Below are 27,500 nucleotides of genomic sequence, written 5' to 3'. Positions count from 1 at the left end.
GAGCGGCGCTTTGACCTCGTGTTTCCTTTAACCCTCTTCCTGTCCGGCTCAGAGCGGCTAAGCTCCGCCTCCTGGCGGCGTGCTGCCGTCACAGCTCCTCCTCCTGTCCGGAGCTGCGACCTGCACGCCGTCCCTCCTCGTCCTCTTCCTCCTCTTCCTCCCACCCCTCTGTCTTCACGCTTTGGAGCAGGAAGCGAGCCTGTGTTTGTGCTTCTTGGCGGCACTGATGTCATATCCTGTTGTGTGTCTGCAGGGTGAAGACCGAGCGGCCCTCTCCCCCACAGGTCGGTCCTCCGTCGTCCGTCCGGGATGTTCTCTCCGCGAGCCGTGTTTCTGTGCTTTGACTCCGCCCTCTGCTTCTCCTCCAGCCAATCAGTCGCCTTCCTACCCTGGCGCGGGGGGCGGGGCCTCCTGTCGGACGGGCGGCGTGCGACCCGAGAGCTTCCTGTACCGCCTGGGTCAGAAGGAGGAGAGGCGGCGAGGTAAGGGCGGCGAAGCTGAGGGGGCGTCCGGCGGCGGTCCGGGTGCTGAGCGCTGTGGCGTGTGTCCTCCAGGTGGCGCGGCGTCTCCGCAGCAGGACCAGGCCGCCGCCCCCACCATGCTGGCGGGGCCCGAGGCCGAGCTGGTGGAGCAGCTCAGGAAGGTGAGAGCTCCACCTCCGTCCCACCCTCACCTCTCATAGAGGCCCTAGCGGCCGCTCGGCTGATGTCCACGTCTCCGTTCAGAACATCGAGGCCCGCCTGAAGGTGTCGTTGCCCAGCGACCTCGGAGCGGCGCTGACGGACGGCGTCGTGCTGTGTCACCTGGCCAATCACGTGCGGCCGCGGTCCGTCCCCAGCATCCACGTCCCCTCCCCCGCAGTGGTGAGTGTCCTCCAGGGGCGGGGGGTCGGGGGGGCCCAGGCCGGACGGACGCTAACCCTCCCTGTCTGCAGCCTAAGCTCACCATGGCCAAATGTCGACGGAATGTGGAGAACTTCCTGGAGGCGTGTCGCAGGATCGGCGTCCCGCAGGTACGTCCCTGGACGGGTGGCGTCCTGCAGCCCAGACCTTCTCGCAGCTCCACGGGCTCACGCCGGAGGATGCTACACCTCTAACTGCCTTCTCTTCTCTCCTCCGTCTCTCCCTCATTGATCCTCCATGTTCTCCATTGTTGACCTTGCGTCCTTCACACACACACACACACACACACACACACACACACACACTCACCAGGACAGCCTGTGTTCAGTGATGGAGGTCCTGGGTGGCGAGGGCGCCGGCGTTTACCAGACAGTGAATGTGTTGCTGTCCTTAGCCCCGCCCCCGGCCCCGCCCCTCCCCCAGGTACAGCTGGCGGGCTTCGCTCTCTTCTACCTGTCCGTCATGTCGGTGCTGTGCGTCATCTACGTCCACCTGACGCCGCAGGTCTGACAGGACGTCGCCGACCCGAACCCCGGCCCTCGCCTGGGTCAGCTCGCTGAGCTCCGCCTCGACGGTCCTTCTAAAAGTGACCGGTTGACCGGGTGAGCGTTCTGGGGTCCAGACGGGGCGTCACAGTAAGCACATGGTGACCCCCTCCTCTACGGGGTCACGCCTAGAGGCAGGAAGCCCTCATCACGCCAAGCTGGGCTGGAGCAGACCCCGCCCAGCTGCCAGGCCCCGTCTGGACGGGACCTCAGTGAAAGCGCGTGGAGCTCCATCCAAGCCTTTTACAAAATGGCTGCCAAGGCGCTGCAGTGCCTCCTCGCACGGGCTGAAACAGCAGCGTCACGTTCTGGAGAACATTCAGAATCTACCTACTCATCATGCACCTTCGCAGCTCTGATGCCAGGATGAAGACGACCGACAATCATGTGACGATTATACTGCCTGAAGCTCCGCCCCCTAAGCCTCCTCTGCTAATGAATGGACTGAAGCTCCGCCCCTAAGCCTTCCTGTGTTAATGTAAGGGTGAAGCTCCGCCTCCTCTGTTAATGTAAGGGTGAAGCTCCGCCTCCTCTACTAATGTAAGGGTGAAGCCCCGCCTCCTCTGTTAATGTATGGGCTGAAGCTCCGCCCCCGTGCCTTACATTTCTACTGTAAGGAGTGAAGCTCCGCCCCCTGTGCCTTGCCCCTGCCTCCTCCCCGGACCAGAGATGGTTCTGCTCAGGGCGCATCGCCCCGTCACACCACAACAGGCTGCGGAATCGTTGGTTTGATCGCAGCTCGTGAGGTCTGCTTATTTTAGCGAGCTGCTAACACACAGCTTTACTTCTTTGTGGTCTTCATTCTGCCATCTTGGAGTGATAGCCAGCGAACAGATCCCCGTCGGGCCGTCTTTAAGTCACAGTAGAAGTTGAACTTGGCGGTGCAGAAGAGCTTCTGTGACCCCCCACCCACCCCCTGTCCTTTGCCGGCCCGACTTCGACCTGAGCCTCGACCTTTGTTTGGCTCTTCTTCGTTACACATGCTTGAACTGTAAAGATGTCAAAAGATGAAGTGAAGCTCAGCGGAGATAAGCTTGATTTTGGGCGTCGGCACAAAGGGTTTGAACATTTGATTGAAAAGATTCATTCGGAAGGAAAGGCCAGAATCAGTTGGCCGTGTAAGCAATAATACGTGGATGAAGCTGGTGTTACTAGACTTGTTTAGCCCCTCATCCTGCTTCTTCACTTTACTGGAAGCAAACAAAATGAGGCACCAAAATAAAGCACAGCGTCATCTGCATGGAAACTGATCCCCGAGGCGTCCGGATCTGGTTCTGTCCCTGTTGTGGACTGAGATGGTGATGGAGAAGAAAGAGGAGACCGTGAAAGGAACCCTGAAAGCAGCGCAGATTTGGGAAGTGGCAACTGCTACCTGGGCGGAGGAGGCCTCCAACCAGGCCCCATCATCTGGAAACATCATGTTTTCCCCCTCCATCACTTTAAGTTACCATGGTTACTGTTGTTTTACTCCTTTCTTTGAGTTTCCATCGTTCACCCCCCCTTTCTGTTGTTTTTCCCACCTCACCCCCTCCCCCCATCTCCCCCCAGTCTCAGTTGTGTCTCCCCCTTCATATCCTGGAGGAGCAAGGGCTCCCCCAGGTGGCCGCCACTGTCAGCGCCCTGCTGGACCTGGCGCCCCCCCGACACGCCGCCGCGCCGGCCGCCGCGCCCGGACCCTCCGTGGCCATGTAGACCAGCCCGGTGACGCCAGCGCCACGCAGCGCCTCCCGCCGGCCGCCCGGCCGGCCGGGACGAGAAGAGAACCGTAGACAAAGCGAAGCGATCGGATCTGATGGAGACGCTGCTGGGGGGGGTAGATAAGACGCGCCCGCAGAAACCCAAACCTCCAGCTCTGCTCGGACCGGTTCGGCCCATTTTAACCTTTTTACATGCATCCGTCTTAAATCATGCCAGTTGGAGGCAGCTGAGTAACAGACCCGGTCCTTGAAGGCTTAATCCTTCAGGAGTCTGGAGTCAACATGTTTCCTGCTCCGTAGGCCAGGAAGTCACAGTCAGATAACGGTATTTATTTTCTCCAGACGACCTCCTTTGACGAGCAAAAGAAGAAATGCCCTTTTAGAAATCCCGCCCTATTTATCATTTTAGATTCACCCGCTCGTCGTCCAATCGGCAATGAGAGAATTCTTGCGGAGAATTTGGCGGCTCCAGGGCCGAAACCTGGAGACACCCACAGAAAACGTGCTACGCTAGCATGAGCTGAGTCGAAAAGGCTCCCGAGGTTCAACCGAAATGATCCGGTGTAAAAACAGACGTGACCTTATGCAATGGAGACAACAGGTACCTCAGTCTGCTTCAGATTGGTCGGTTCAAAAACTGACATGGTTTTGCTGTTTTTATTTATTTCTGCCTCCAAAGTTTAAAAAAACAATGTTGTCGTCGTAGTTACGGAAATTTACACTATACTATCTGATGGCTTATCCATGACACTAATGTAGCTCACTGCTAACGGTAACCACATCTGTCACTTTAAATATTGATGACCGTGGATTTTAATCTGACAACAAAGGTGGGAAGTCCAATGCCGTATTGGAATTGTGAAGCTAGCTCTCTGTGAAAATTCCAAACCAGGTGGTTCAGAGATGAAGCTAATATTACCGCCAGTCGACATTATTCTCAGCGTTGACAATGCTAACACTACTAATAGCTAAATATAGCAAGGGAAACAGGTGTGTGATTTTATGGCTTCACGGTTCATGTAAAGTGTTAGCTGTTGACATTTACTTATTAGCTCGGTATATCAAGTGTAAAAGTCCCAGTGACGTTTAGCTTACTCCTGGTCTAGATGTGAGGCTAATGTGGGAAATGCGACCACCATGAAGCTTTGACGTATTGAAGTATCTTGCTAATTGTGAGAAAATATTGACACACGGGTGTGGATTTGAAGAAGCTCTCTGGTGTTTGCCAATGTTTTGAATCGGTATGATTCTGTTGTCAAATTGAGCCTCGAGTTTGTTTGCTAATATACATGTAAGCTAACTTCAGCAGGTTGATGAAACAGAGCAACCTGAATGCAGCTGGTGTTTTGAGCACAACACTACTGAGCAGACTGAGGTCACGACCCTGTCCCCGCCTCGGCGGGCGTCCACTAGCTCAGGCTACTTACTCTGACGAACCGCTCCGTCTCTTTGGGCCCGGTAGAAGTGGAATACTGACTTCGGTAACCATGGTAGCCAAGACAGTTCAATCGACAACAAATCTATATACTGCGGTAAAAGTGCACACTTTTCTACTCTGGCTAACGTCTGTTATGTCATTGTTTTCCGGTGACATTAGCTCATCTGGTCCACTGAAATAACACTATTCTTCACATAATTTCTCACCAAACCTTTTTAACCACTAAAGTGCACGTCAGCGATGGACTTAGGCTACGTCTTTATTGAACTAGTGTAATAACAGCTACTGGTGAATATGCTATTGAGTCGCACCCCGTACGAGCTAACGTGTTGGACCTAGCAGACTGCAGGTGAAGCCGGCATCGAGCAGCATCTGATGTAGCTCGGCGCTATCGCTAGCTCACGCGTGAGCCCGCGTGCTAGCGGTGTTTTGAGTCTCCATCAGATCAGAGCGCTTCGCTGTTTCGGAAGGAAGCGGAGCTTCGGACGGACGTCTCGTCTTCCCGTCTATTTGCACCTTGTTGTTTAATATTCAGCTGTCTTTATTCAGATGGTGTCACGGTTCATCGCCGAGCAGTGACATCGTCACGCCCGCAGACCGAACGAGGGCGAAGCTTCCGGACCAACGAGATGAGAGCTCGCTCCATTCTGGACTCTCCCGGCGTGTCGTCGTCTGGACGAACTGTAAATACTGACGTTTGTAAATATGGAGGGGGTGGATACTGGTGTTGCCACGACGATGCCGGGCAGCACAGACGCTCGCACAGCCGCAGTCCCACATCAGAGATCAAAGGTCAATCCGTGAGAAACCACAGTCTCCAGGTCCTCAAGAAAAAAAAAAAAAAAAAAAGATAAACACAAGAAATCTGACTCCAAAGAACCTGCTTTTCTTGTAAATTCACTGTTTTTACATTATTATTATAATTTCTTCCAGTAAAGTTTCCAAATTCACAGCTGTCTGGGAAGGGAGAGGAAAAGGTTCCAGAGAAATATTGAATGTTTGCCCGGAGCCAAGATTTCGTTTTTTTGACGTAAGACCGGCAGGAGACCTTCCAAACCTGGAGGTCTCTCCCTCTGAACCAGGTTCACGGAGGCTCCTGAGAGCCCGACAGGGGGCCTCAGCCGGAGCTTCTGTGTCCGAGGTCTGGAACACGAGGGACCTCACAGCTCAAGTCAGATCATCTTGAGATGTTTTGGCAGCGTCTGGTTTCATTCCACGGCAGAACAAAGGATCCCCGAAAGCCGGAGCAGATGTCGGCAGCCGCGGCTCCAGGCCCGTCAGGTTTCTTGTGTTTAAGGATCTTTGTGGACGGGGGGGGGGGCTCAGGTGAGACTCCCTGTGGTTTTCAAGGACATTCCACTGTTTTTACTCCTGAGGACAAACACATTTACAAAAGGTTTTTTTCACTTCGTGTTTATTTTGTGCTGAAAGTGTATAAAGATTTGACTGCAGCTGGATGAAGAGTTGACTTTAAGTGCATTAAATAAATATTTTAATTGGAGCTGTCTCTGTCCCATGGTTGATATGATCTCCGCCGGTCAGATCGGACCTCCTCGGGGACGGTCGCTGTTGGTTTCCATGACAGGACTGCATGCAACCACCGTGGTCAAACCCACGGGTGCAGTTCTGCGTCCGGTGTCTGCTCGGCGAAACCCCGGGAGGCCGAGAGGAGCTCGGGAACTCTGTTCCAAGACGAATCCTCCGCACCACAAAGGCCAGACCCCTTTTGACCAGGTTTGTCAAAACTATTGTTCTGTTTTACAGTTGACCGACATCATTTTAAAAACATTTAAAATATATATTTATTTAAATTCATGATTTTTGTTGTCATGGGTTTTAGAAATACGGGAATCCTGACAATGAAGTGAAATGTGTACTTTGTGCACTTCCTTCACACCAGATGGATAGGAATAGCTTACAGTATGGGAGACTGCTTACTGACAGAAGAAAAACACTACAGGTAGTAAGTTAGTTACTGGACAGAAAAGAATTAAGTTAGAAATACTAAGAAAAGAAAAGCTATTCTAAATCTCAGAAGGGGTAAAGCGTCTGTGTCGGCGCCTGACGGGCCACATCCGGGTAGTTGTGGACTTTCGCGCATGCGCCGCGGGCACCTCCGTGTCCAATAATTTCCCATGATTCCTTGCGCGCTTCCTTTTCCTCCATCTTTGCTGCGGTAGAGCAGGTAAGACCGTCAACATGGTGCGCAAATGTGGAAATCTGGCTTTTAATCGGCTCATCCGGAGTCCAGAGCCCCCGCTATGTCTGCACCGGTTCTCTCTCCGGACCCTCGGCGGGTTTGTTCGGCCGCAGATACCGTGATGGCTGAGATTGTGTTCGGATTCTTTCCTTGGTGGCTAACGCCGGAGCCTGGCCCCGCTAGCGGGGGGCCGCCGGCGGGTACCGGAGACCCGGCGAACCAACCCGGGGAGGTTCGGCGGGTCACCCGGACGGGTAGCGAGCAGACCGGGGCCGTTTGGAGCAGACGGGGCGGACGGACGTACGGGTCTACCAGCGCTACAAACGTTCTCCAAGTTATGCTAAGCTAAGCGGCGTTAGCTTAGCATACTAGCCTGGGTAGTTCACCAGTTGAATGGGCAGAAGAGCGGAGGGAGAGTTTGATTCAAGTTACAAAGTTTGATTCAAATCAGGTCCACTGTTTAACGTTAGTGTCCGCAGCCAGAAGCGATCCTCCGTCCGGCGGTCAGCGGCGATCTGTGTGTATTACTAACCCGGGAATCCTGTCTGTCCGCAGGTGAACTCACCTGGAGAACATTGACGATGCCTGGAAGGTGAGTTGACTCTCCTGCTGATCTGCTGCAGGTCAGATGATTCAGGTGTTTAGCTGGTGGAGAAACGATTTGTAAATGGACATGCAGAGTCTTAGGCTTTCATGAAGTCCTCCATCATCATGAGTGTAATGTGGAGCTGATCTCCCCCCTCCACGTTCCAGACTGTGGAGTAAGGCCATCTTCACCGGCTACAAGCGCGGCCTGAGGAACCAGCGTGAGCACACGGCGCTGCTGAAGCTGGAGGGGTGCTACAGCCGAGACGAGGTGGACTTCTACCTGGGCAAACGCTGCGCCTACGTCTACAAGGCCAAGAAGTAAGTGTGGGCAGGGGAAGTCCACCCTGGGGTGACGTGTGGTCCATGTGTGTTTCTGATGTTTGGATGAGCATCAGCGAGCTCCCACAGAATGCAGATGTTTGACTTGGCGCGTGGCTCCTCAGACCACTGCAGCCAGAGTCATTGAGGTTCCTGAGGACACCTCCTTCTGCCTGATATAACCTCCTGATCTGGAGAAGCTGGGTTCTGTCGGGACAAACCTTGTTTGGTCGCCTCCTGTCGCTGGACAACACCTGAACTCGACGCTAACGTGTCTGTCACGGGTCCTGGAAAGCTACACAACTCCAGTATCAAGGTGAACCAGGTGGACTGAGCCTGGAAACCAGGCTGACAGTTTCCTGAGTGGTGATCGAAAGCAGGGACGTTCCTTCCTGTCACAGCGACAGTGAGACCTCAGAGAGCAGAAGGTCTTGAAGTATCTGAAGCCGACGGGTGTGTGAGGGATCTGCCCGGAGAAGATGCTCTGCTTCTGACAGCCTGACAGCTTCCCCAGAGCCTGGAACGCCCGCTTGTCTTCATGGTGACGAAACGGACGAGCGATGGCCGTTTGTCTCCCGGTTCTCCATCCCGTCCGCAGGAGAACGTTTGAGTACGTCGCTGGTGTGACTGTGCGGCGTTGCCATAGTAACCCCTTGTTCGGTTGTCCGTCGCCGCAGGAACACGGTGACCCCGGGGGGGAAGCCCAACAAGACGCGCGTGATCTGGGGGAAGGTGACCCGAGCCCACGGCAACAGCGGGATGGTCCGCGCCAAGTTCAGCAGCAACCTGCCCGCCAAGGCCATCGGACACCGGATCAGAGTGGTACGTCCCGCCTCCCCATTGGTCACAGCGCTCTGACACGCTTCCTCGTTGTGACCGGCCTCCTTTGTCCGCAGATGCTGTACCCGTCCCGAGTGTGAAGAGCCTGCTTGTTGTTTGTATATAAACAATAAAAGTGATGACATCATCTCAGAGAGCCTTTCTGATGTTTGTTTACCACGCTGACTTTTACCCCTCGAGCTGCCCAACATGGATGTCTTTTTTCCTTTATAGAAGATGTTCAGCCATTAATGTTTGGGGGATCTGAGGCCCTGATCAGTTTTAATGATCATCAATATGTTGTCAATACAGCTGTTTATCTGGATAAAGTTATTCTGTCATCTGTTCTTTGCTGCTTTCATCAATATCGCTTTTCTACGGTAATCCACGACATACACACACACACATACACACCCTAAGCTCTTGTACCTGATGGGGTTTTAAATGGGTTCGTTTTACCGGCAGGCTGATCTCACAGACTGTCTGGAACCAGCAGGTCCAGTCCTGGGGAACCCTCAGATGAACATCGAGCTCCAGAAGTAGCGGTCAATGGATCTGGGAAACAGTTGTGCCGGCTCTGAGTGTAAACACCTGCTCCGTGTCTGCTGTTTTGATAGGAAGTCATCCTGATAAACTCCTAATGATTAAACTGCTCCACCTCATCTGTGGTCTGCAAAGCCCCAGAGGGTCTGCTGGATCCAGAGCCAATCGGTTATTAATCAGCTCCACCCAAGTGTGTCAGGGCCGATTTCTTGGCCTGACAGACAAATCCAGGGTGAAAAAGCTGCGTGCTGAAAGGGGGCGGTAGAGTGCCGAAAACTACTTTTCCCAGAAGCTGCGGCGTTGCAGCATCACCGGAGGGAGATGTTTATGGTCCGCAGCCAACGTCATCCAGGAGGGGGACCAGAGGACCGAGTCCACATTAGGACACACAGCGGAGCGCTGTCAGCTGATCGATTCGGTAAGACTCTTCGTCCTCAGGCTGCTTTTACTGATCAGGAGATCAGGACGATGAAGATGAGGTCCCCGGCCAGGGGTTTGATCTGATGAGAGTCCTGGAGGGGGTTAGAGGGCTTCAGGAAGAACCGTTCTTATGTTCACCACTTCATTAGCATTATTTTATCGATATCAATATCGTTCTCTTATTTGTATTGACAAATTACTTTGTCAATAATATTAATAATATGATTATCGTAGTCATCAACATCGTTATTAAATTAGTGTTGTTATTATCAATATTATTCTCGTTATTTTTCTTGTATTTATGACTACCCTTGTCATAATGTAGCGAGTCACGGATGTTGGGGTTTATGTCCATGAGTGTTTCCTGTGTGATTTTGGGGTTGCTAGGAAATTTGTGGGTGTCCTTTGGGGCGCAAGAAATTTTTTTTTTTCTACCTGGAATTGAGCAGAAACAGTTAATGGTATTACAGGCCCGTTTGGTGCGGCTTTGGCCAACAACAGCTCGGGCTTAACGGGCATTTTACCGTCAACCAGGTGTTTTCCCTGACTGAAACACTACAATAATTAATGAGTCTTATCACTATTGTTGTTACTCTTATCATGATTATTATGAAGTGTGAAGCTGCTGTGGGATCCCTGATCTACTTCCTGCCCCGAACGCTCTACTTCCCGTCTACCAAGGACAGCCCGCGGGAGTTCATGTTGGTGGAGCTCTTGATGGCGCACCGATGTCTCCTGGATCTCCACCCAAGTCCAGCCGGTCACCTCATGAACGAGACCGTCTCCACGTTTCCGGGGTTTCTGGGGTGGCGTCGAAGGCCGCGGCTCCATGAGGTCTGGCAGAAGATGAGAGAGCGTGACTTTGGACAGAGCCGGCCGGGGTCAGAGGTCAAACTCCAGCGTGGGAAGGGCCAGGTGAGACTCAGGCTCCGCTCCGGGTTCGCTTCCACGTCATTCGATCGGCGAGGGGGCGGAGCTACAGGTCAGGTGACAGGAAGAGACGGACGGACGGGAAAAGGACCAGGGTGTGAAGAGTTTCAGACCTTCAGGACCTCCAGCCTCCTCGGCACATTCATCCAATCAGATCAGAGGAGCAATTTATCATCCAACCAATCAAATCCAAACCAATTAAAGAGAGACCCTGAAGTCCCTCCACACACATACACACACACACACGCTCACACACACACACCACTGCTGGGTCTTTGTTTACACACGAGACTCCGCCCCCAACGCTGCAGCCCGAGGCATCTGATTGGCTGCAGGCATGTGATCGAGCGCGAGCAGCATGTACACAGCGAGCTGCAAACGTGAGCTCTGCACGTGCTCAGTGGGAAAGCAGTCTCAGACACACACACACACACACACACACACACAAACACACACGCAGCTCTGTTCAGCACATCACAAGACTAAAACAAAATGTTGTGATATAGAGTAGAAGTTATAAATATAATATATAGATATCATTCACTGGGTGGATCAACTGGTTGCCATGGTGAAGAGCTGATGAGACTGAATGGAGACTATGTCGCCATGTTCAACCACTTCCAGCTGGGAGACACGCCCTATGTGGAGGTACCTGTCCATCCATCTATCCCTCCATCCATCCATCAAAACATCCCTCCATCCATCCATCCTGTCCATCAGGAACAAGATCTCTGGGCGAGGATGAAGGTCCAAACTGTTTGTGGCTCAAACAGTTTTCCTGCATGATGATCTTCACGCCTTTCAACATTCCTCTTGTGAGGCTGCGGACACAGCGGAGCTGATGGAGGCGGAGGCCTGCTCACCTCCACCGTCGTCGCCTGAGGCTGAAGATTGAGACGAATCGGATTGTGGAGAAAACGGGCCTTTCGTTTCTGGTCTCCATACTGAAACGTCTCATCAGCTGGTCCCTGGATCCATCTTCAACATTCCTGGATCCACCTTTTACATTCCCTGAATCCACCTCCATCTTCATCACTGAGTCTTCGTCAGTCCTATAATGTTCTTCAGACGATAAGGTCCGGGTGTTTCTTGTCTGGCGCCGGTTCGACTCCGGCCTTCCGTCTGATTCCTCCTGGTCGGCCGGCTCGGAGACGGAGCTGCCGTTTTGTCTGTTTATCGTCGTGTTCACAGCCTGTTCTCCGTTCAGATCCCGGATCCTCCTGATACAAACCGACAATAAATTCTTATACACACCTCCATTTCATCAGTCTGTTTAACATATTATCCCTCCTGTTTTTGAAATGTCCCCATTGCGGGGCCATTAAAGATGCATTCTATTCTTTTCTATTGAAATAAACACCCTTGAGTTGAACTAAGTTAATAAGTAAAGAAAAGTTAAATTATTTAGCATACATCTGGTGAGAAAACATGCACATTGGTCATTTGACATCGAGTTGACGTTCTAGAAAATGAGCATGTATACAGTCAGTATGTATATATTTTCAGTATGTATATATGAGATGAGAGATGAGATGAGAAAACTTTTATTAATCCCGAAGGAAATTGTTGTGCCAGAGTTTCAAGTAAAAAACATAACAGTAATAGATAATAGTAGAAAGGAGGAAGAATAAGAAATATAATGAAATATGAATTGTCTTAACTGTTAGCAGTAACTACAAAGATTACTGCTAACAGTTAAGACAATTCATATTTCATATAGCTCAAACCTTCTGCTTACAGAAGATTTGAAAAGAAAATCTTGGAAAACGAATCAATAATTAATCAGACGTTTGTTCGGCAGTGAGGAATGTGATGAATACATCCCAACGAACACAAAGAAAAACAAAACGACAACAAAGTTGGAAAGTTGGGTGACCTTTGACCCCGCGCTGCTCCCGGCTCCACAGCGCCCCCTAGCGGCCGCATCAAAGTTTCCGCGCGGCGGTGACTTCCTGTTTGTCCCGGGGGGAGCCGCTCCGTCCGGGCCGTCGGAACTGACCGCCTCCCCCTCTCGCCCGGTCCTCCGTCTTCGAGCAGCGAGCGTCAGCGCCCCCGCCGCCGGAGCAGCCGCGGGTCCCCGGGCGGGAGCCGGACCTGGTCCCGCGGAGTCGGTGTCCGTCCGGTTCGGTTCCGGTCCTGATGGATTTCACGTAGCCCGTCCGGGAGGCGCGCGAGGACGGCGCTGCCGAAGCTAATGCTACTTAGTACTTAAGCTAATTAGCCGGCGCTGCTAGCAGGTGTTCGCCGGCCCGGAGACTCCGAGCGCCGGCTCGGGAAGCTAACGCGGCGCCTGGAAGCTAGACGCGCTAAACTGGAGAGGACCGGGTCCGGGTCCGAGTCCGGTCCGGGTCGGGGAGATCCGAGTTTAAGGCTAACTTCGCCAAGTGTTTTCGCTGTAGTTGTCGGTCCGACAGGTGTTAGAGCACCGGCCCGGTTCCGGCGGAGCTCCACTCCCGGCCGGGGAGAACCTGGTCTCCGAGGCGGACCGGCTTCCGGCTCCTCAGAGTCCCCGGGGTCGCTGTGAAGGGCTCAGCTCAGCCCGACACGGGTCGCAGACCCGGTCCAGCCGCTGGTTCCGGTGCCGACATTGGACCTAACAGGAGTTGGACCTCCACCCCGAGGCTCAGTCGGACTGGAGGTCGGTGCGAGCCCGGTCCGTCCGGCGGTTCCGGGTCAGACGATCTCAGGACTGGGTCTGCATGTGGTCTGGCTGGCGCTGGTCCCGGCGGGTGTAGCTGGTCCGACCCACCATGGCAGAACTCCATCAGACGCCCACGTCGCTCTGCTGCTGCCGGAAGTCCCCCCCTTCGTCGGGGGCGACCTGCGCCGGGGCCGGCGGGCCGCAGAACCCCGACGGGCCGGACGGCCCGGCCCGGCCCCTGGTGGACGTGGCCTCGGCCTCCAACTTCAACCGCTTCAGCCTCCGCCACCTCCACCTGGACCTGCGCCTCAACTTCGCCGTGAAGGAGATGACGGGCTGGCTGGTCCTGGACCTGGTCCCGGTCCAGCCGGGGGTCCAGACCCTGGTTCTGGACTCCCACCCCTCCCTGCTCATCCACTCCATAGACTGTAAGGCCCCGGGATCCGGCCGGGAGGAGCCCCTGTCTCTCACCTACCGGGTCGACCCCTTCACCGAGTACGGCTCGGCCCTCGTCGTCAGCCTGCCCGCACCGCTGCTGAAGCCCGGCCGGCTGGTCCAGGTCACCGTACGCTACACCACCACCGACGGGCCGGCGGTGAGAACACACACACACACACACACACACACACACACACACACACACACACACACACTCACACACACACACACTCACAGGGCAGGCTGCCAGCGGTTTCCATGGTAACAACACAAACAGGGAATTAGCTGGATTTATTTCAGCTGGAGTCAAAAACAACACGGACCCAGGAGGTCCAGAAGAAATCCCAGTATTAGCTTTGCTTACAGTTAAGGAAGAGATCACTCACACACACACTCACACACACGCACACACACACACACACACACACAAAAACACACTCACAGACTCGCAAAGACAATAGGGTCTCCTGGATGGCGATGTCAGCATGTTGTGTAATGGTGACATCTAATGGTGACGTTGCAGGTTACAAAAGTCTGGTGTGTGTGTGTGTGTGTGTGTGGGCGTGGTGTGTGTGTGTGTGTGTGTGTGTGTGTGTGTGTGTGTGTGTGTGTGTGTGTAGATCTGGTGGCTGGACTCGGAGCTGACATGTGGTCAGTCCCGTCCCCTGGTCTTCACCCAGGGTCACTCGGTGTGTAACCGCTCCTTCTTCCCCTGCTTCGACACGCCCGCCGTCAAGAGCACCTACACGGCGTCCGTGCGGGTGAGTCCTGACCTTTGACCCCTGGTGCTCGCTGCCGCCGTCACCCCTCGCTGACCCCCTGCTGAACCCTCACAGGTCCCCGAGGGCGTGACGGTGCTGATGAGCGCGTCTCGAAGCTCCTACTCCAGTCAGGACCGGGTCTTCCAGTTCTCCATGGAGTTCCCCGTGCCGTCTTACCTGGTGGCGCTGGTGGCCGGCGACCTGCAGCACGTGGACGTCGGCCCGCGGTCAGTCCCACGCCGGCGGCATGGCAACAACTCACCTGCAGCACCACAACATCTACACACACACACGCAAACAAACTGCTGCTATCAGCCTAGGAGATTACAGTTTGCCGCAGAAACAGTGTGTGTGTGTGTGTTTTTTCAGGAGCCGTGTGTGGGCGGAGCCATGTTTGCTGTCGTGTGCGGTGAAGAAGCTGGGCGGCAGCGTGGAGCGTTGGCTGGAGGTGGCGGAGGACCTGTTCGGACCCTACCTGTGGGGCAGGTGAGTGGTGCGGCGCCGCCCCCGCCTCCCGACGGCGCCGCTCTGAGCTTCTGATCCACAGGTGTGACATCGTCTTCCTGCCCCCCTCCTTCCCCATCGTCGCCATGGAGAACCCCTGCCTCACCTTCATCATCGCCTCCATCCTGGAGAGCAGCGAGTTCCTGCTCATCGACGTCGTGCACGAGATCGCGCACGGTTGGTTTGGGAACGCCGTCACCAACGCCACCTGGGAGGAGATGTGGCTGAGCGAGGGGCTGGCCACCTACGCCCAGCGTCGCATCACCTCTCAGGCCTATGGTATGACTACTACTACTACTAGTACTACTACTAGTACTACTACTAGTACTCATTAGCCCAAATCTGCAGTAGATTGTAGCAGCAGTACCAGTGTTATTACCCCCAGAGATCTATGACCTGTAGTAGTGTTACTTCAACTCTCCAGCATAGTACTACACACTGAGTACTAGCTGGTGATCCTCAGGTATGACGTTGAGCTGTAATACTCCTGATCCTGCTACTGGCTGTCAGTATTCCTTGTGAGTACTCCTTTCACTGAAGTAATACTTAAACCAGCACACACACACATCCCCAGGTGAGGCGTTCACCTGTCTGGAAACTGTGGTACGATTGGAGGCTCTGCACAGACAGCTGCGTCTCCTAGGAGACAACAACCCTGTGAGCAAACTGCAGGTCAAGTTTGAACCAGGTAACCTGCCACATGCACGCACACACACACACACACACACACACACACACACACACACACACACACACACAGGTGTGATGTCATCACTACCCCCCCAGGTGTGAACCCTTCCAGCCTGATGAACCTCTTCACCTACGAGAAGGGCTTCTGCTTTGTGTCCTACCTGTCGCAGCTGTGTGGGGACGTGAGGCGCTTCGACTGCTTCCTGAGGGTGAGGGCGTGCACATACACACACACACACACACACACACACACACTTAAGACAATGACAGAATCATTTTTTTTTTTTTAAATATTTCTGAAGAATCATCACTCACTGTGTGAAAGGTGTTAGGGTTGGTGATGAAGGCTGCTACCATGATGACTGTGTGTGTGTGTGTGTGTGTGTGTGTTCAGGACTACATCTCTGAGTTTAAGTTTAAGAGTGTGGTGGCCCAGGACCTGATCGAGTACTTTCTGTGTTACTTCCCCGAGCTGCGGGTGTCGGCGGTGGCCCAGAAGGAGGGTGAGCCGCCGCCGCCGCCATCTTTCCCACACACCGAGCGGTTTGGCGTGTTCCTACTTCATCATGATGTCACTTCCTGTGTCAGGCCTGGAGTTTGAGCGCTGGCTAAGTGGATGCGGGCCGCCGCCATTCGAGCCGGACGTGTCGGCGGGGGGCTCTCTGATCCGGCCGGTCCAGGACCTCTGCGACCTGTGGCGGAGGGGCGACCTCCCTCCGCCCACGACCTTTGACCTCTCCACCTGGAGCACCTTCCAGATCGTGCTGTTCCTGGACCGCATGCTTGACGCCTCACCGCTGACCCATGGTAACACACTTCCTCTACTACTACTAGTAGTTTTCATGCTGCCAACCAGCCTGTGACACACTACAGTGCAGTAATACTGCAGTGATACTACAGTCAGTACTGATTGACCACTGATTGATGATATCTGGCATCACAGTACCACTGATTATACTCCGAGTACTAATACTGCTGGAGCAACTCACTACAGACTGCAGTACAATACACACATCATTTTACTAATACAAACATAAATACACTAGTGGTACTGCAGTACTCCCTGCCTCTGCCCAATATACCTGTTAATACCAGTACTGCAAGTATTTTAGTGTGGCCAGTACCTCTCAACACGTGTGTGTGTGTGTGTGTGTGTGTGTGTGTGTGTGTGTGTGTGTGTGTGTAGAGGTGATGAGCGCTCTGTCAGGCTGCTACTCGTCTCTCTTTGACGGTCTCAACGCTGAGGTTCAGGTCCGATGGCTGCAACTGGTTGTGAGGAACTCCTTCCAGCCCGATGTCCACCGAGTCCAGGCCTTCCTGCACAAGCATGTGAGCTCAGCGCCTGATAGCATGTTAGCCTGTTGACATGTCGGTGTCTAATAGTGTTAGTGTGTCAACATCTGCTTGTGTTAGCGTGTCAGTTCCTGTTAGCGTTAGCATGTCAGAGTCTTTTAGCGCGTCCGTGTTTGTTGAGGTGTTTTTTCTTGTGTTTTCAGCCCATGTTGCTCCCTGTTAGCGTGTGAGATGGGTAATGCGTGTGTGTGTGTGTCTTTCAGACGTCCAGGATGTACACGGTGCCGCTGTATGAGGACCTTGTTGCCGGGGTGATGAAGTGCGTTGCCGTGGAGACCTTTTACCAGACGCAACGGCGCCTGCATCCAAACCTCAGACGGACGTTGCAGCAGATCCTTTTCCAGCCCGTCGCCCCCCCCAACCAGAACGCGCCCGCCCCCCCGCCGCCCCCTCCCGTCCTGCAGCCCGCCGCCACGGCAACCAACGGCGGGGCCACTCCCCCCGCCATGTCGCTGCAGGGCGTCAACGTGTCCGCCTGATGGCACAAGATTCAGCCGGACTCTTTCAGAAGACCCGGAGAGGTCAGAGGTCATAGTGGGGTAGGGGGTCAGAGGTCACCCCTCGGGGTGGAGATGTGCAATCGGACAAGGTGGTGTTAGAAGGTGAGACACTGGAGCAGTGGTGGCGGTAGTGTGTGTGCTACAGGTTGTGTAGATGTTGACATCATGTGACCCAGGAGTGAGCGGCATCTTCAGGCCGCTGGCGCTCTTTGAGCCAACGCGTGGACTCGGACCTCCAGCTCAGAGGTCCAGCTCTCGCTCTTTGGAAGCCCGAGAATTCTTCCTCCAGGAGCAGATCTCATCACCCTGGCCCAAAGGTCCGCCTGCTCTCTGGGGTCGGACGGGCAGGGGAAGGTCTTCTGAGTTTGGATGTGGAAGTGAGATGGATGGTCTGGTGGTTGGAGACGTCTGGACGTCCTCCTGATGTCTAACTGATTCACCAAACAGCAGCAGATTTCAGTTTTTTACTCCGTTCCTTCCTTTGATTTCCAGGATTGGAGTCTGATGCTGTGTGTGTGTGTGTGTGTGTGTGTGTGTGTGTGTGTGTTCCTGCAGTGTGATGCGTTCACTGACACAGGAAGGGCAATGTAGCTGAAATGGCAATAAATCAATAATCTGGAATGGACTGAAAACAGGTCCAGGTTTCCTCTGCCGATCCGCCTGCCGGAGGACCTGATCAATAGCCGATCACTTTCTGATCACTCACCAGGTGATGACGAACTGATGAGCTGAGGTTCGATCTTAGAAAGCTGTCCCTCGATCTTTTCCTAAACGGGTCTGCGGCTGTCTTGGATCTCCCGCATGAGGAATCAATGTTCTGACATTTCACCGCACCTGGTGCCTTGGAGCTGCTGAGACGTTCAGGGTCCGACGGGAAAAACCGCCGTTCAAAGACCGCGGAACACAGACATGGTTTTCTAAGCGTCTGGAAAGTCAAGCCTCCAACTCATAAGTGTATTTCAAGGGCAGAGGAAAACGAAGCTGAAATGTCCCAGTGACCCCGAACGCCTCAGGTTTATTTTTTTTCTAAATAAATTAACACTTGAAACTTGTTTTCAGTGGCTTTCTCGAGGTCCCGTGAACGCACCGCGAAGTGCCTGTCTTCGAATGTCAGTGACTGACAAAGTTTGACCAATCCCGCTATAAAACCTTTAATTTGAAAAGTTTAATCATGATTTCACTGCTTTTGTTCTGAAGCGCTCTGACCAGAACCGGAAATGTCAAGCTCTGCTCGTGAGGAACGTTAGTTTAAGGGGGAAAAAACCGGAAGTGCCGTGAGGTCGACTTCAGAATGAAAGCCTCAAACGTCCCCCGTTTTGCCTTTAAGTTCTAAGACATGAAGGAAGAAGATTTGAGGCGAGAAAACAAGCATGTATTTCTAACAACTACTTAGCTGAAGATGGGGTATACTTAGATAGCAGCTAATACAAGACAAGCGTTGCATGTCCTTGTGTTTTCCAAAGTGATCCATGATGGAAGGAAAGATATCGGTGACCTAACCTCGTCGTCGTTGGGAAAGGGTTGGACTTCCTGTTTTTAAATAAAAGAACCGCACGGCGTCACTGATTGTGACGCCTTTCACTCTTTTCGTCCCTATTTTCGGTCCGATTTATAAAATCCCCGCCTTCCTGTCACGTCCCTTGCAGGAGTTTCCTGCTCTTATTTTGAAAGGCACCGGAAGTGATTTAGTGTCTCAGCTCGGCGGCTTGACGGCGGCGCGGCGTCCGGAGGAGACGGGGCGCATCGAGTCCCGCAGCAGCTGGACCGACTCACCCGGACCGGACCGGACCGCGCCGGACCGGACCGGGCCGGACGAGCCGCCCGACCGGAGAGGGACAGCCCGGGGAGGCGGGCCGGGCCGGACCGGGCCGGATGGAGGACAACATGTCGCAGGAGACCCGGGTCATCTACCATCTGGAGGACCAGGAGACCCCCTACCTGATCCGGATCAACGTGCCGGCGCAGCGCGTCACCCTGGCGGACCTCAAGCAGGTTCTGAACAAACCCAACCGGAAATTCTTCTTCAAATCGGTGGACGACGACTTCGGGTGAGTCACGTGACCCGTGTTATCGATCAGCTGCGTCACGACGCGGCCGCCGCCGATCGGGGAATCACGGGAGAACCGGGCTCGAAAGATTCGGTTCGGTTGTTCTGTCCGGTCAATTAGATTTTACACACGATCCGGTTCCTCTTTTGATGACGATCGATTAAACAACAGGTTTCTGAGGTCGGATCGAAGCCCCGGGGATCAGAACGCTGCTCGGCCATTCGAGACTCCGAACCTGAACCCGAAAGAACCGACGATTCGTCCTGTGACTCCCTGATGCACAGATCGATCGATCAGTTGATCAGTTGAACGTCAGACGTGTTAGTTTTTTATCTCCGGGACAGAACCGGAAGTGATCTGCTTTTTCTGATCACAATCAATCACAAGATGTGCTCTATATATGTTATACATATATAGAGCAGATCACAGATTGATACGGTGTGTGTGTGTGTGTGTGTGTGTGTGTGTGTGTGTGTGTGTGTGTGTGTGTGTGTCATGGTCACGTGATCTTCAATCGGCTCAGATGATGTCAGAGTCACTCATGCTATCCTGAATTTCACTGACATTTTTCAGTCTTTGAACGCAGAGCTCAACATTCCCAGCTGCCTCCTGGTCCCTGAACACACCACGATGCCTCCTGCAGGCGGGGCATGAAAATAAAATAAAATCACATTTTCACTTTGTTTGGATTTGTAAGACAAAAGTCATGATGACTTTTTTTTTTCTCTCTCAGGTCACGTGGACATGTCAGCTGTTGGCTACATGTTAGCTTAGCTTAGCTTAGCGTTGCTGCTGCTTCCCGCCCATCAGCTGGGCATTAAAGAGCTTTAGTTTCATCCTTATATAATCTGTGTGTGTGTGTGTGTGTGTGTGTGTGTGTGTGTGTGTGTGTGTGTGTGTGTGTTTGTGCGTGTGTGCGTGCGTGCGTGCATGCGTGCGCCTGGATCTGTATATTTATGTGTGTGTGAGGATTACATAAAAGTGTGCGATATGAAACCCAGAAGGTTGTTGAGGATCCATGTGAAGCAGATCTCCTGAGAAGATCCGCTGCAGGACGCCTCTGATTGGTGGCCTGTGCATACACACACACACACACACACACACACACACACACACACACACAGCACCGGGAAAGCAGGAGCCCTTGGATCTGTAGTCCTGTGTTTGTGTTTGACACTGATGATGCATGTGTGTGTGTGTGTGTGTGTGTGTGTGTGTGTGTGTGTGTGTGTGTGTGTGTGTGTGTGTGTGCACGTACCCAGGGTGGTCAAAGAGGAAATCAGCGATGATGACGCCAGGCTGCCGTGTGTGAATGGACGGGTGGTCTGCTGGGTAAGTCACACACACACAAACATACACACACCCACACACACACACATGCACACACACACACACACACACACACACACACAGAGTAACACACATGTTGTGTGGGTCAGCTGGTGTCCTCAGACTGTCAGTCAGACTTCAGAGGGGCGGAGTCTCCGTCTGTGGCCACGCCCAGCAGCCAGGCTCCGCCCCCCATCGAGAGGACTGGTGGGATCGGACACTCCAGACCGCCGTCCTTCCAGTAAGTGCAGCACACACACTCACACACACCCACAAACACTCACACATACGCACACACACTTGGACTCCTGGCTGTGTGTGTGTGTCTCAGTGCCGGCGGGCAGGATGACCTGCAGGGGTCAGAGGTCAAAGCGTCGCGCCGAGACAAACGGGACGGCGAGCTGCTTCATCGGAGCGATGCGAGCGAGCGAGGTAGGACCTCAGGGAGGGAGAGCTTCTCCTGACCGCTGAAACCCCACCTCTGATTGGCTGCTCCTCCTGCAGGAAGTCGCATCAATGGACACGCCCACCAGCCCGCGGAGCAGAAGGGGGCGGGGCCGGCGAGCGGGGACAGCTCGTCCAATCAACAGAGCAGCGAGCTGGAGACGACCAGCTTCTGCTCATCCGAGGAGGATTCGGGAGGAAGGTCAGGCTAAGCTAGGCTAGGCTCGCAGCTTCGTTTGCTTCTAGTCTTTATGCTAATCTGGATCAGCAGCTTCCTTTCCTTGAAGCCAGCAGCGTTTCCTTCCTGCCTTTTTTGCTAAGATATGTGATGTGCAGGTGTTAGCTAGTCATGCTAGTGTTGTGATGCTAACTGTCCTTTCACTTTGGATTAATGCTTGGGCTAGAAGTTTCAATTGTTGTGTAAAGCAAGGCTCACGTACGTGTTCGCATCCAGCCCATGTGCTAAGCTAGGTTAGCGGGTAGCCTTTATTTCCATTTTCCATTGACTGCTAATCTTTACAGTAAACTAGGCTAACAATGTCATTCTGCTTCCAGTGTAAATGCTAGGTTCAGCGAGCAGTTCGCTTACTGTCTGTTTTGGTGCTAAGCTATCGTAGCATCATAGCATGGTGTGCCACACATGAGAGCAGCCCCTTTAAAAGCCCGCAGAGTCTGGGTGACCCGGGCCGGCGCCGCGGCTGTGATTGGCCGCTGGGCTGCCACCTGCCCTCAGGTCGTCTTCTTCTGCTCCAGAAAACCTCTTCAGACCGCTGCCCCCCCGCCGCGCTCCCATTGGCCGCTGCAGGTCAGCTGACCGTGTTTTGTGCAGTCCGGCCGATGGGAGAAGCTCCGACGCTCGTTTCTTCTCATTCTGGATATTTAGGAATCTCTTTTTTCCTCCCGATCGGCTCCAGCGGGACTGGTTATTGATTATCCATCAAGCGTTGAGCGCAGAGGTTTGTGCAGGAAAGAGAGCAAATCTTTGGGTCGTTTACTTTAAGTCTGCCTCTAATTTATGCATCTTTGTGTCGAATTTCCTATTTAAGGTGTTTTCCTCGGTTTCCTCAGAATGTTTAGTCAGATGTAGTGTCTTATTTACTTCCTTATTTCCTTACTTCTTCCTTACTTCTAATTTACTTCCCTTTTCAGGCCTTTTATTGTCGACTCTTCTTTCCCAGCCGACTGATCGGCCAAGATTTCATCCGTTCATCTCCAACCTGTCAATCAACCCGTTCCCCCTGTGATGTCACCGCAGGTTCAGCCAATCGACAGAGCAGAGCAGCTCCTCGCCGCGACTCGTCAGGCGCCAACGACGTCGCCACCGGAAACCAAAGACGCCACGGATGGAGAGGGTACACACACACACACACACACACACACACACACACACACACGTGTGTGTCTGATGTCTTGTTTCTGATCCTCCTCTGTCCTCTTCCGCCTGTCAATCTGTCTGTATTGATGTCACTTCCTGTCCGCGTGTCCGTCACTTCCTGTCCGTGTCAGTCGGTGTCCCTCAGCAGCGTCACCGACTCCACCATGTCGCTCAACATCGTCACTGTCACCCTCAACATGGGTGAGTGACGGCCGGGGGGTTCTTGATAGGTCGCCGGCGGCGACGGAGTGATTGACAGGTGTCTCCGCCCCCTCAGAGAGGTACAACTTCCTGGGCATCAGCATCGTGGGCCAGAGCAACGACCGCGGTGACGGCGGCATCTACATCGGCTCCATCATGAAGGGCGGCGCCGTGGCGGCGGACGGACGCATCGAGCCCGGCGACATGCTGCTGCAGGTACGGCGAGTCCGCCAACAATGCCGACTGCCTTTCAGGGGGCGTTGTCAAGGCAACTGACGCGCACACGTCTGTGTTTGTTTGTGCGTGCACGTCAGGTCAACGACGTCAACTTCGAGAACATGAGCAACGACGACGCGGTGCGAGTCCTCAGGGAGGTGGTCCACCAGCCGGGGTGAGCCGGCTGTGTGTGTGTGTGTGTGTGTGTGTGTGTGTGTGTGTGTGTGTGTGTAAGTTCTGAGCTGTTCCTCTGGTCCTCCAGCCCTGTGACCCTGACGGTGGCAAAGTGTTGGGACCCGAACCCCCGGAGCTGCTTCACGCTGCCCCGCAGTAGGTGCCGCCCGGCCGGCCGTCTGTCCGTCCATCCATCTGTATGTCTGTCCGTCCCGTCCGTCTGTCCATCAGTCCATCCATCTATCCGTCCGTCCGCCTGCGACCTGACGCGTGTCCTCCCCAGGCGAGCCGGTCCGGCCCATCGATCCCGCCGCCTGGGTGTCGCACACGGCGGCCATGACGGGGAGGCTCCTCCCACATTACAGTAGGAACTCGCCACCGCAGATCGGCGCCCGTTAGCCTGCCGGCGGCGATAACCGCGTTCTTATTCGTCCAGGTATCCACGACGACGCCCAGCTGAGCGTCCACAGCGAGATGGAGGCCGTCGTCAAGGCGATGACCGACCCGGAATCGGGCCTGGAGGTTCGGGACCGGATGTGGCTGAAGATCACCATCCCCAACGCCTTCATCGGTAACCGCTCGCCTCGGGCCGCGCAAGCAACCGTCCTTCCCGTGATTGACGCGAGCCCCGCCTCCGCAGGCTCGGACGTGGTGGACTGGCTCCATCGCAGCGTGGACGGCTTCGCCGACCGCCGCGAGGCCCGCAAGTACGCCGGGAACCTGCTGAAGGCCGGCTTCATCAGACACACCGTCAGCAAGGTCACCTTCTCCGAGCAGTGCTACTACGTGTTTGGAGACATCTGCAGGGGTGAGGAGACCGGCCGGGACGGGCGGCAGGACAACCTGACATGAGAACATGCGAGTTAGCTGTTAGCATCGGGTTACCGGTGGGGGGGCGTCACGCTGCCCCCCGCTGTTCGGGTGGACCTCTTGGTCTAACCGGCGGTTGGTCCCCACAGATCTGGGTCTGATGTCCCTGGAGGATCCTGAGGAGGCGTCTCCTCGAGGTGGACCCTCAGAGGCCCTGAACTTCTACCAGCCCCCCCACCCCTACGGCTCGCCCCCCCCGCCCTGGAGGGGCCAGCACAGTGAAGGTGAGGCCGGGACCTTCTCTGGAAACATCTGCAGGAGGAGGTTCTGCCACACGCCGCCAAATGAGCATCTCTGGGCCGCGATTAGCCGGCTCCTCAACGGACGGCCCCCGATTGGCCGGCTCAGGGTCACCTGACACATGGCAGGACGTCAACCTTCAGGATGAATCGTCAGAATCTCCATCAAAAATGAAAAGTCTGGCCCGACAGCCACTACGATGTCCTGATGATGTCGTGTCTCAACAGGAAGTGGCAGCAGCGCATCAAACGGCGATCCGAAGGAGCGGGAAACCGACAGATCGGAGGCGGCGCGACAGGAAGTCGGCGCTCCTCCCGAAACCGCCGGAGACGAAGACGCCCCGCGACCCCCGGCCTCGCCCTCCGGTCTCCGTGGCGACAGAGGCGGGGCCGACGCCCCGGCGACACCGTCGCCGTCCGGGGGTCGTGGGCCGGCCGCCACTTCCCGCCAGTCCTTCCAGCTGGCGGTGGGAAACCCCGGAGACTTCTTCGTGGACGTCATGTGACGGCGCCGCCAGGCGGAGCTCCTGGCTCAGGGCCAGCAAGCTCCTCCATCTCCAGACCTCGCCACCATCAAGAAGGGAATACGCTCTTTTGAAGTGATTTCTATTTATTTATTCATTCTCAACTATCAGTTACATTTATGTCTTGAATTGAATTTATTCTTTGATTAGTTTAATTTATTTATTTAATTGCATTTATTCTTCATTGATTAGTTGAACTTATTTATTGAATTTAATTTATTCTTTGATTAGTTAAAATTATTTATTGAATTGAATTTATTCTTTGATTAGTTAAAATTATTTATGGAATTTAAGTTATTCTTCACTGAAAATATTTTTTTCATTTTGCGTTGAATTGATTTATTGCCTCTATTTTTATAAATCTTTTGCTGTTGAAGGTTTTTATTGAATTGTAGATGTGTTGATGGATTCTATGGATTTATTGATCTGATGGAAGCACGCCGGCCTCCTCGAGGGGATCCACTCGGAGGCCCCGGTTCTCCGCGTCCTCCTCTGGAGGTTCTGGTCCCGCTTCCGTCCATCAGAGTTGACCTGCTGTTGAAAGCACATGTTGAATAAAGTGCTGGAGAAGATCCTCCAGCCCTGTGCGTCCTCTGACTCCTCCTTTCTGACCCACTGAGTAGTTGCTGGACGGAGGAGGAACTTCACGCATCATCAGCGTGAGCGGCAGAGGAAGGAGATGACCAGTGGAGAATCTCTCCAGAACCGATTGTTGACTGCAGTCGGTCGATGAGGAGGAGGTCTGAGATGAAGATAAGGATAATAATAATAATCATAATAATAGAATTGATCCTGAATCAATATCCCATAGGGGAAATTGGTTCTCTGCAAGGAAGCCATCCTGGATGGAGATGAGCAGTGAGGGCTCATCCAACCAGGAATGTTCACCTCCATAGACGATCGCTCGACCTCCTGCAACACACCGACCGGGTGGAGATGAGAAGGAGGAGGATGACGATGACGATGATAGTAAGATGAGGTTGAAGATGTTGATGAGGATGATAGATGTTGATGAGAAATAAGATGAAGATGAGGATGAGGAGGATGACGGATGTTGATGAGGATGACGATGATAGATGAGATGAGATGAGATGAGATGAGAACAACTTTATTTATCCCGAAGGAAATTGTTGTGCCAGAGTTTCAAGCAAAAACAGAACAGTAATAGATAATTACATTACATTACATTGCATTTGGCAGACGCTTTTATCCAAAGCGACTTACAATAGAGGACATAATAGTAGGAATAGTAAGAATAATAGTAGGAAGGAGGGAGAATAAGAAATACAATGAAATATAAATTGTCATGGTTAAGGCTATCAAGTGTTTTAAGGTCTTAAGTACAAAGATTTGAAGATTCCCTGCGGCTGAGGGAAGAGGAATTAAAAAGTCTGATAGCCTCAGGTAGGAAAGACCTCCTGTGGCGTTCAGTGGAGAGTAAGTGGATAGTAAGATGAGGATGAAGATGACTATGAGAATGATATGGATGAGAAACAAGATGAAGATGAAGTTTAGTGACCGCGGGCGGAGGCCTGGGTGGTCGTAGTTGTTGTTATTGTTGTTGTTGTTGTTGTTGTTGTTATTGTTGTTGTTGTTGTTGTTAGCTCGGCGTCCCATCCCTTGCGCCTGCGCCCTGGGCGGCTCCTCCTCGGCCGCCGCGGGCGGACACAGCGCCCCCTGGCGGCCGGTCGGCGGGGGAGAGGACGCATGCGCGCTGAGGCGGACGCGGCCCGCCGCTCTCCGTCAGCATTCCGGGCAGCAGAGCAGCCGACATCTTGCCTCCGACGGGGGGAACCACAACCCCCGGGTTTTCACGGTCAAAAGTCCGGACGAGCACCCGCGGCCCATCGCGTCTCACTCGGCGGCGCCTCTGCTGATCGGTAAGACCCGGGCGGAGCGGACGCTGCGTCCGTCCGTCCGCCGTCTCCCCGCCCGTCTGCACTGCAGCAGCGGCGGCGGAGTGACCGCGGCGTCACCGTCTCACTGCGGCGGCGCTAGCGGGCTTAGCTAGCTAGCCATCGAGCTAGCGGCGCCAGAACTGCCTTCAAGAAAGACCGCATTTTTTACATTTTTCTCTGAACAAGAATGTCAGGTCGACTCCATCCGACTGAGTGCATTCCGCGAGTAAACGGGACGCGGTTGTCAGGTCGGGTTACTTCTCCTCATCGATTTAAAAGCAAAACGTCCCCTTTATACCTGCGAATATTACTCGAAGGCGACACCATCATTAAAACGTTAGTTTCCGTCCGAGCGGCCGCAGCCGGCGTCCGTCGCCCGGCGCCGCCCCGCCGACGGGCGGGTTTCGACGACAATCGGGCCCGCAGCCGCAGTCGTGAGTGCGCGGCTGGTTTCCGTGCGTCTGTCGGCCGCCGGCCCGGGCACCGCGGCACGTTAGCCTGCATGCTAGCGCGTCCGCACCGCATCCTCCGCAGACTACAACGCTTTCGGGGCCGAAAGACGACCCTGGGGGAGGCGCAGGCGGACCGCGGACGAACCCCGCGGGAATGAATGGACTTCCGGGCTCGGCCGTGGACCGACGGGAGCCGCCGGAACCGAGACGGCGGCGGCGGCGCTAAAATGTCTGATTTTTAAAGGGAGTTCGTCGTGGGCTGCGCGCAGCGGCGCCGTGCTTGAGTTTGGCTCATCCAGAACATTCTGTCGGGTTCGGAACCACAACGGGTTCTGACAGAGAAACGCCGACTGTGTAACTGGAGGTGGTTCTGGGGACATTTGGAAGAAGAAGAAGAAGAACCAGGCGGAGGCAGAAAGCTGAGGCTGCTCCCTGTCACCTGG

At 54.1% G+C, this 27,500-nt stretch overlaps 4 protein-coding genes across 5 annotated transcripts in view; all 4 read left to right on the top strand.

Annotated features, from left to right (window-relative positions):
• lrch3 (leucine-rich repeats and calponin homology (CH) domain containing 3) overlaps positions 1 to 5,450 on the top strand; it is a 13,156-nt gene extending 7,706 nt beyond the window's left edge. For both annotated transcript variants that reach the window (XM_086164315.1, XM_086164314.1), the window contains 6 exons: positions 254 to 284; positions 369 to 482; positions 555 to 643; positions 726 to 863; positions 935 to 1,012; positions 2,996 to 5,450. In XM_086164315.1, the coding sequence (XP_086020441.1) occupies positions 254 to 284; positions 369 to 482; positions 555 to 643; positions 726 to 863; positions 935 to 1,012; positions 2,996 to 3,139 (594 nt within the window). In that variant the 3' untranslated portion in view covers positions 3,140 to 5,450. The remainder of the gene's footprint in view (positions 1 to 253; positions 285 to 368; positions 483 to 554; positions 644 to 725; positions 864 to 934; positions 1,013 to 2,995) is intronic.
• A 1,258-nt stretch (positions 5,451 to 6,708) lies between these two features.
• rpl35a (ribosomal protein L35a) lies at positions 6,709 to 8,655 on the top strand. Its single transcript, XM_086164320.1, has 5 exons — positions 6,709 to 6,767; positions 7,338 to 7,374; positions 7,536 to 7,688; positions 8,366 to 8,510; positions 8,585 to 8,655. The coding sequence occupies exons 2-5, from the start codon at positions 7,364 to 7,366 to the stop codon at positions 8,606 to 8,608; spliced, it is 333 nt and encodes a 110-aa protein (XP_086020446.1). The 5' UTR covers positions 6,709 to 6,767; positions 7,338 to 7,363; the 3' UTR covers positions 8,609 to 8,655.
• A 3,702-nt stretch (positions 8,656 to 12,357) lies between these two features.
• rnpepl1 (arginyl aminopeptidase like 1) lies at positions 12,358 to 18,339 on the top strand. Its single transcript, XM_086164318.1, has 11 exons — positions 12,358 to 13,636; positions 14,100 to 14,240; positions 14,316 to 14,467; positions 14,610 to 14,726; positions 14,788 to 15,023; positions 15,319 to 15,432; positions 15,531 to 15,643; positions 15,829 to 15,937; positions 16,023 to 16,241; positions 16,621 to 16,763; positions 16,991 to 18,339. Exons 1-11 carry the CDS (start codon positions 13,151 to 13,153, stop codon positions 17,264 to 17,266), a joined length of 2,106 nt encoding a protein of 701 aa, XP_086020444.1. The 5' UTR covers positions 12,358 to 13,150; the 3' UTR covers positions 17,267 to 18,339.
• Positions 18,340 to 18,977: 638 nt separating this feature from the next.
• Positions 18,978 to 25,298, top strand: dvl3b (dishevelled segment polarity protein 3b). Its single transcript, XM_086164319.1, has 15 exons — positions 18,978 to 19,335; positions 20,598 to 20,667; positions 20,775 to 20,905; positions 20,996 to 21,096; positions 21,169 to 21,310; positions 22,364 to 22,460; positions 22,615 to 22,684; positions 22,761 to 22,900; positions 22,999 to 23,075; positions 23,163 to 23,230; positions 23,358 to 23,438; positions 23,511 to 23,645; positions 23,715 to 23,882; positions 24,034 to 24,168; positions 24,412 to 25,298. The coding sequence occupies exons 1-15, from the start codon at positions 19,160 to 19,162 to the stop codon at positions 24,687 to 24,689; spliced, it is 1,869 nt and encodes a 622-aa protein (XP_086020445.1). The 5' UTR covers positions 18,978 to 19,159; the 3' UTR covers positions 24,690 to 25,298.
• The last annotated feature ends 2,202 nt before the right edge of the window (positions 25,299 to 27,500 follow it).

This window comes from Fistularia commersonii, chromosome 18 (genome assembly GCF_037954325.1).
Source record: "Fistularia commersonii isolate RoL2024-O1a breed Wild chromosome 18, RoL_Fcom_v1.0, whole genome shotgun sequence".
Taxonomy (NCBI): Eukaryota; Metazoa; Chordata; class Actinopteri; order Syngnathiformes; family Fistulariidae; genus Fistularia; species Fistularia commersonii.
The sequence above is the reverse complement of the archived record's forward strand: the minus strand, read 5'-3'. Positions and strand labels throughout refer to the sequence as shown.

What these genes read in the sequence shown, in the direction of transcription:
- rnpepl1 (XM_086164318.1), top strand. Translation starts at nt 13,151, where the DNA reads ATGGCAGAACTCCATCAGACGCCCACGTCGCTCTGCTGCTGCCGGAAG. An exon ending in CCTACACGGCGTCCGTGCGG is followed by an intron (nt 14,241 to 14,315) that starts GTGAGTCCTGAC and finishes GAACCCTCACAG; the next exon opens with GTCCCCGAGGGCGTGACGGT. An exon ending in CGCCTCACCGCTGACCCATG is followed by an intron (nt 16,242 to 16,620) that starts GTAACACACTTC and finishes GTGTGTGTGTAG; the next exon opens with AGGTGATGAGCGCTCTGTCA.
- dvl3b (XM_086164319.1), top strand. Translation starts at nt 19,160, where the DNA reads ATGGAGGACAACATGTCGCAGGAGACCCGGGTCATCTACCATCTGGAG. An exon ending in ATGGACGGGTGGTCTGCTGG is followed by an intron (nt 20,668 to 20,774) that starts GTAAGTCACACA and finishes TGTGTGGGTCAG; the next exon opens with CTGGTGTCCTCAGACTGTCA. An exon ending in GAGGCTCCTCCCACATTACA is followed by an intron (nt 23,439 to 23,510) that starts GTAGGAACTCGC and finishes TTATTCGTCCAG; the next exon opens with GTATCCACGACGACGCCCAG.
- rpl35a (XM_086164320.1), top strand. An exon ending in TACGTCTACAAGGCCAAGAA is followed by an intron (nt 7,689 to 8,365) that starts GTAAGTGTGGGC and finishes CCGTCGCCGCAG; the next exon opens with GAACACGGTGACCCCGGGGG. An exon ending in TCGGACACCGGATCAGAGTG is followed by an intron (nt 8,511 to 8,584) that starts GTACGTCCCGCC and finishes CTTTGTCCGCAG; the next exon opens with ATGCTGTACCCGTCCCGAGT.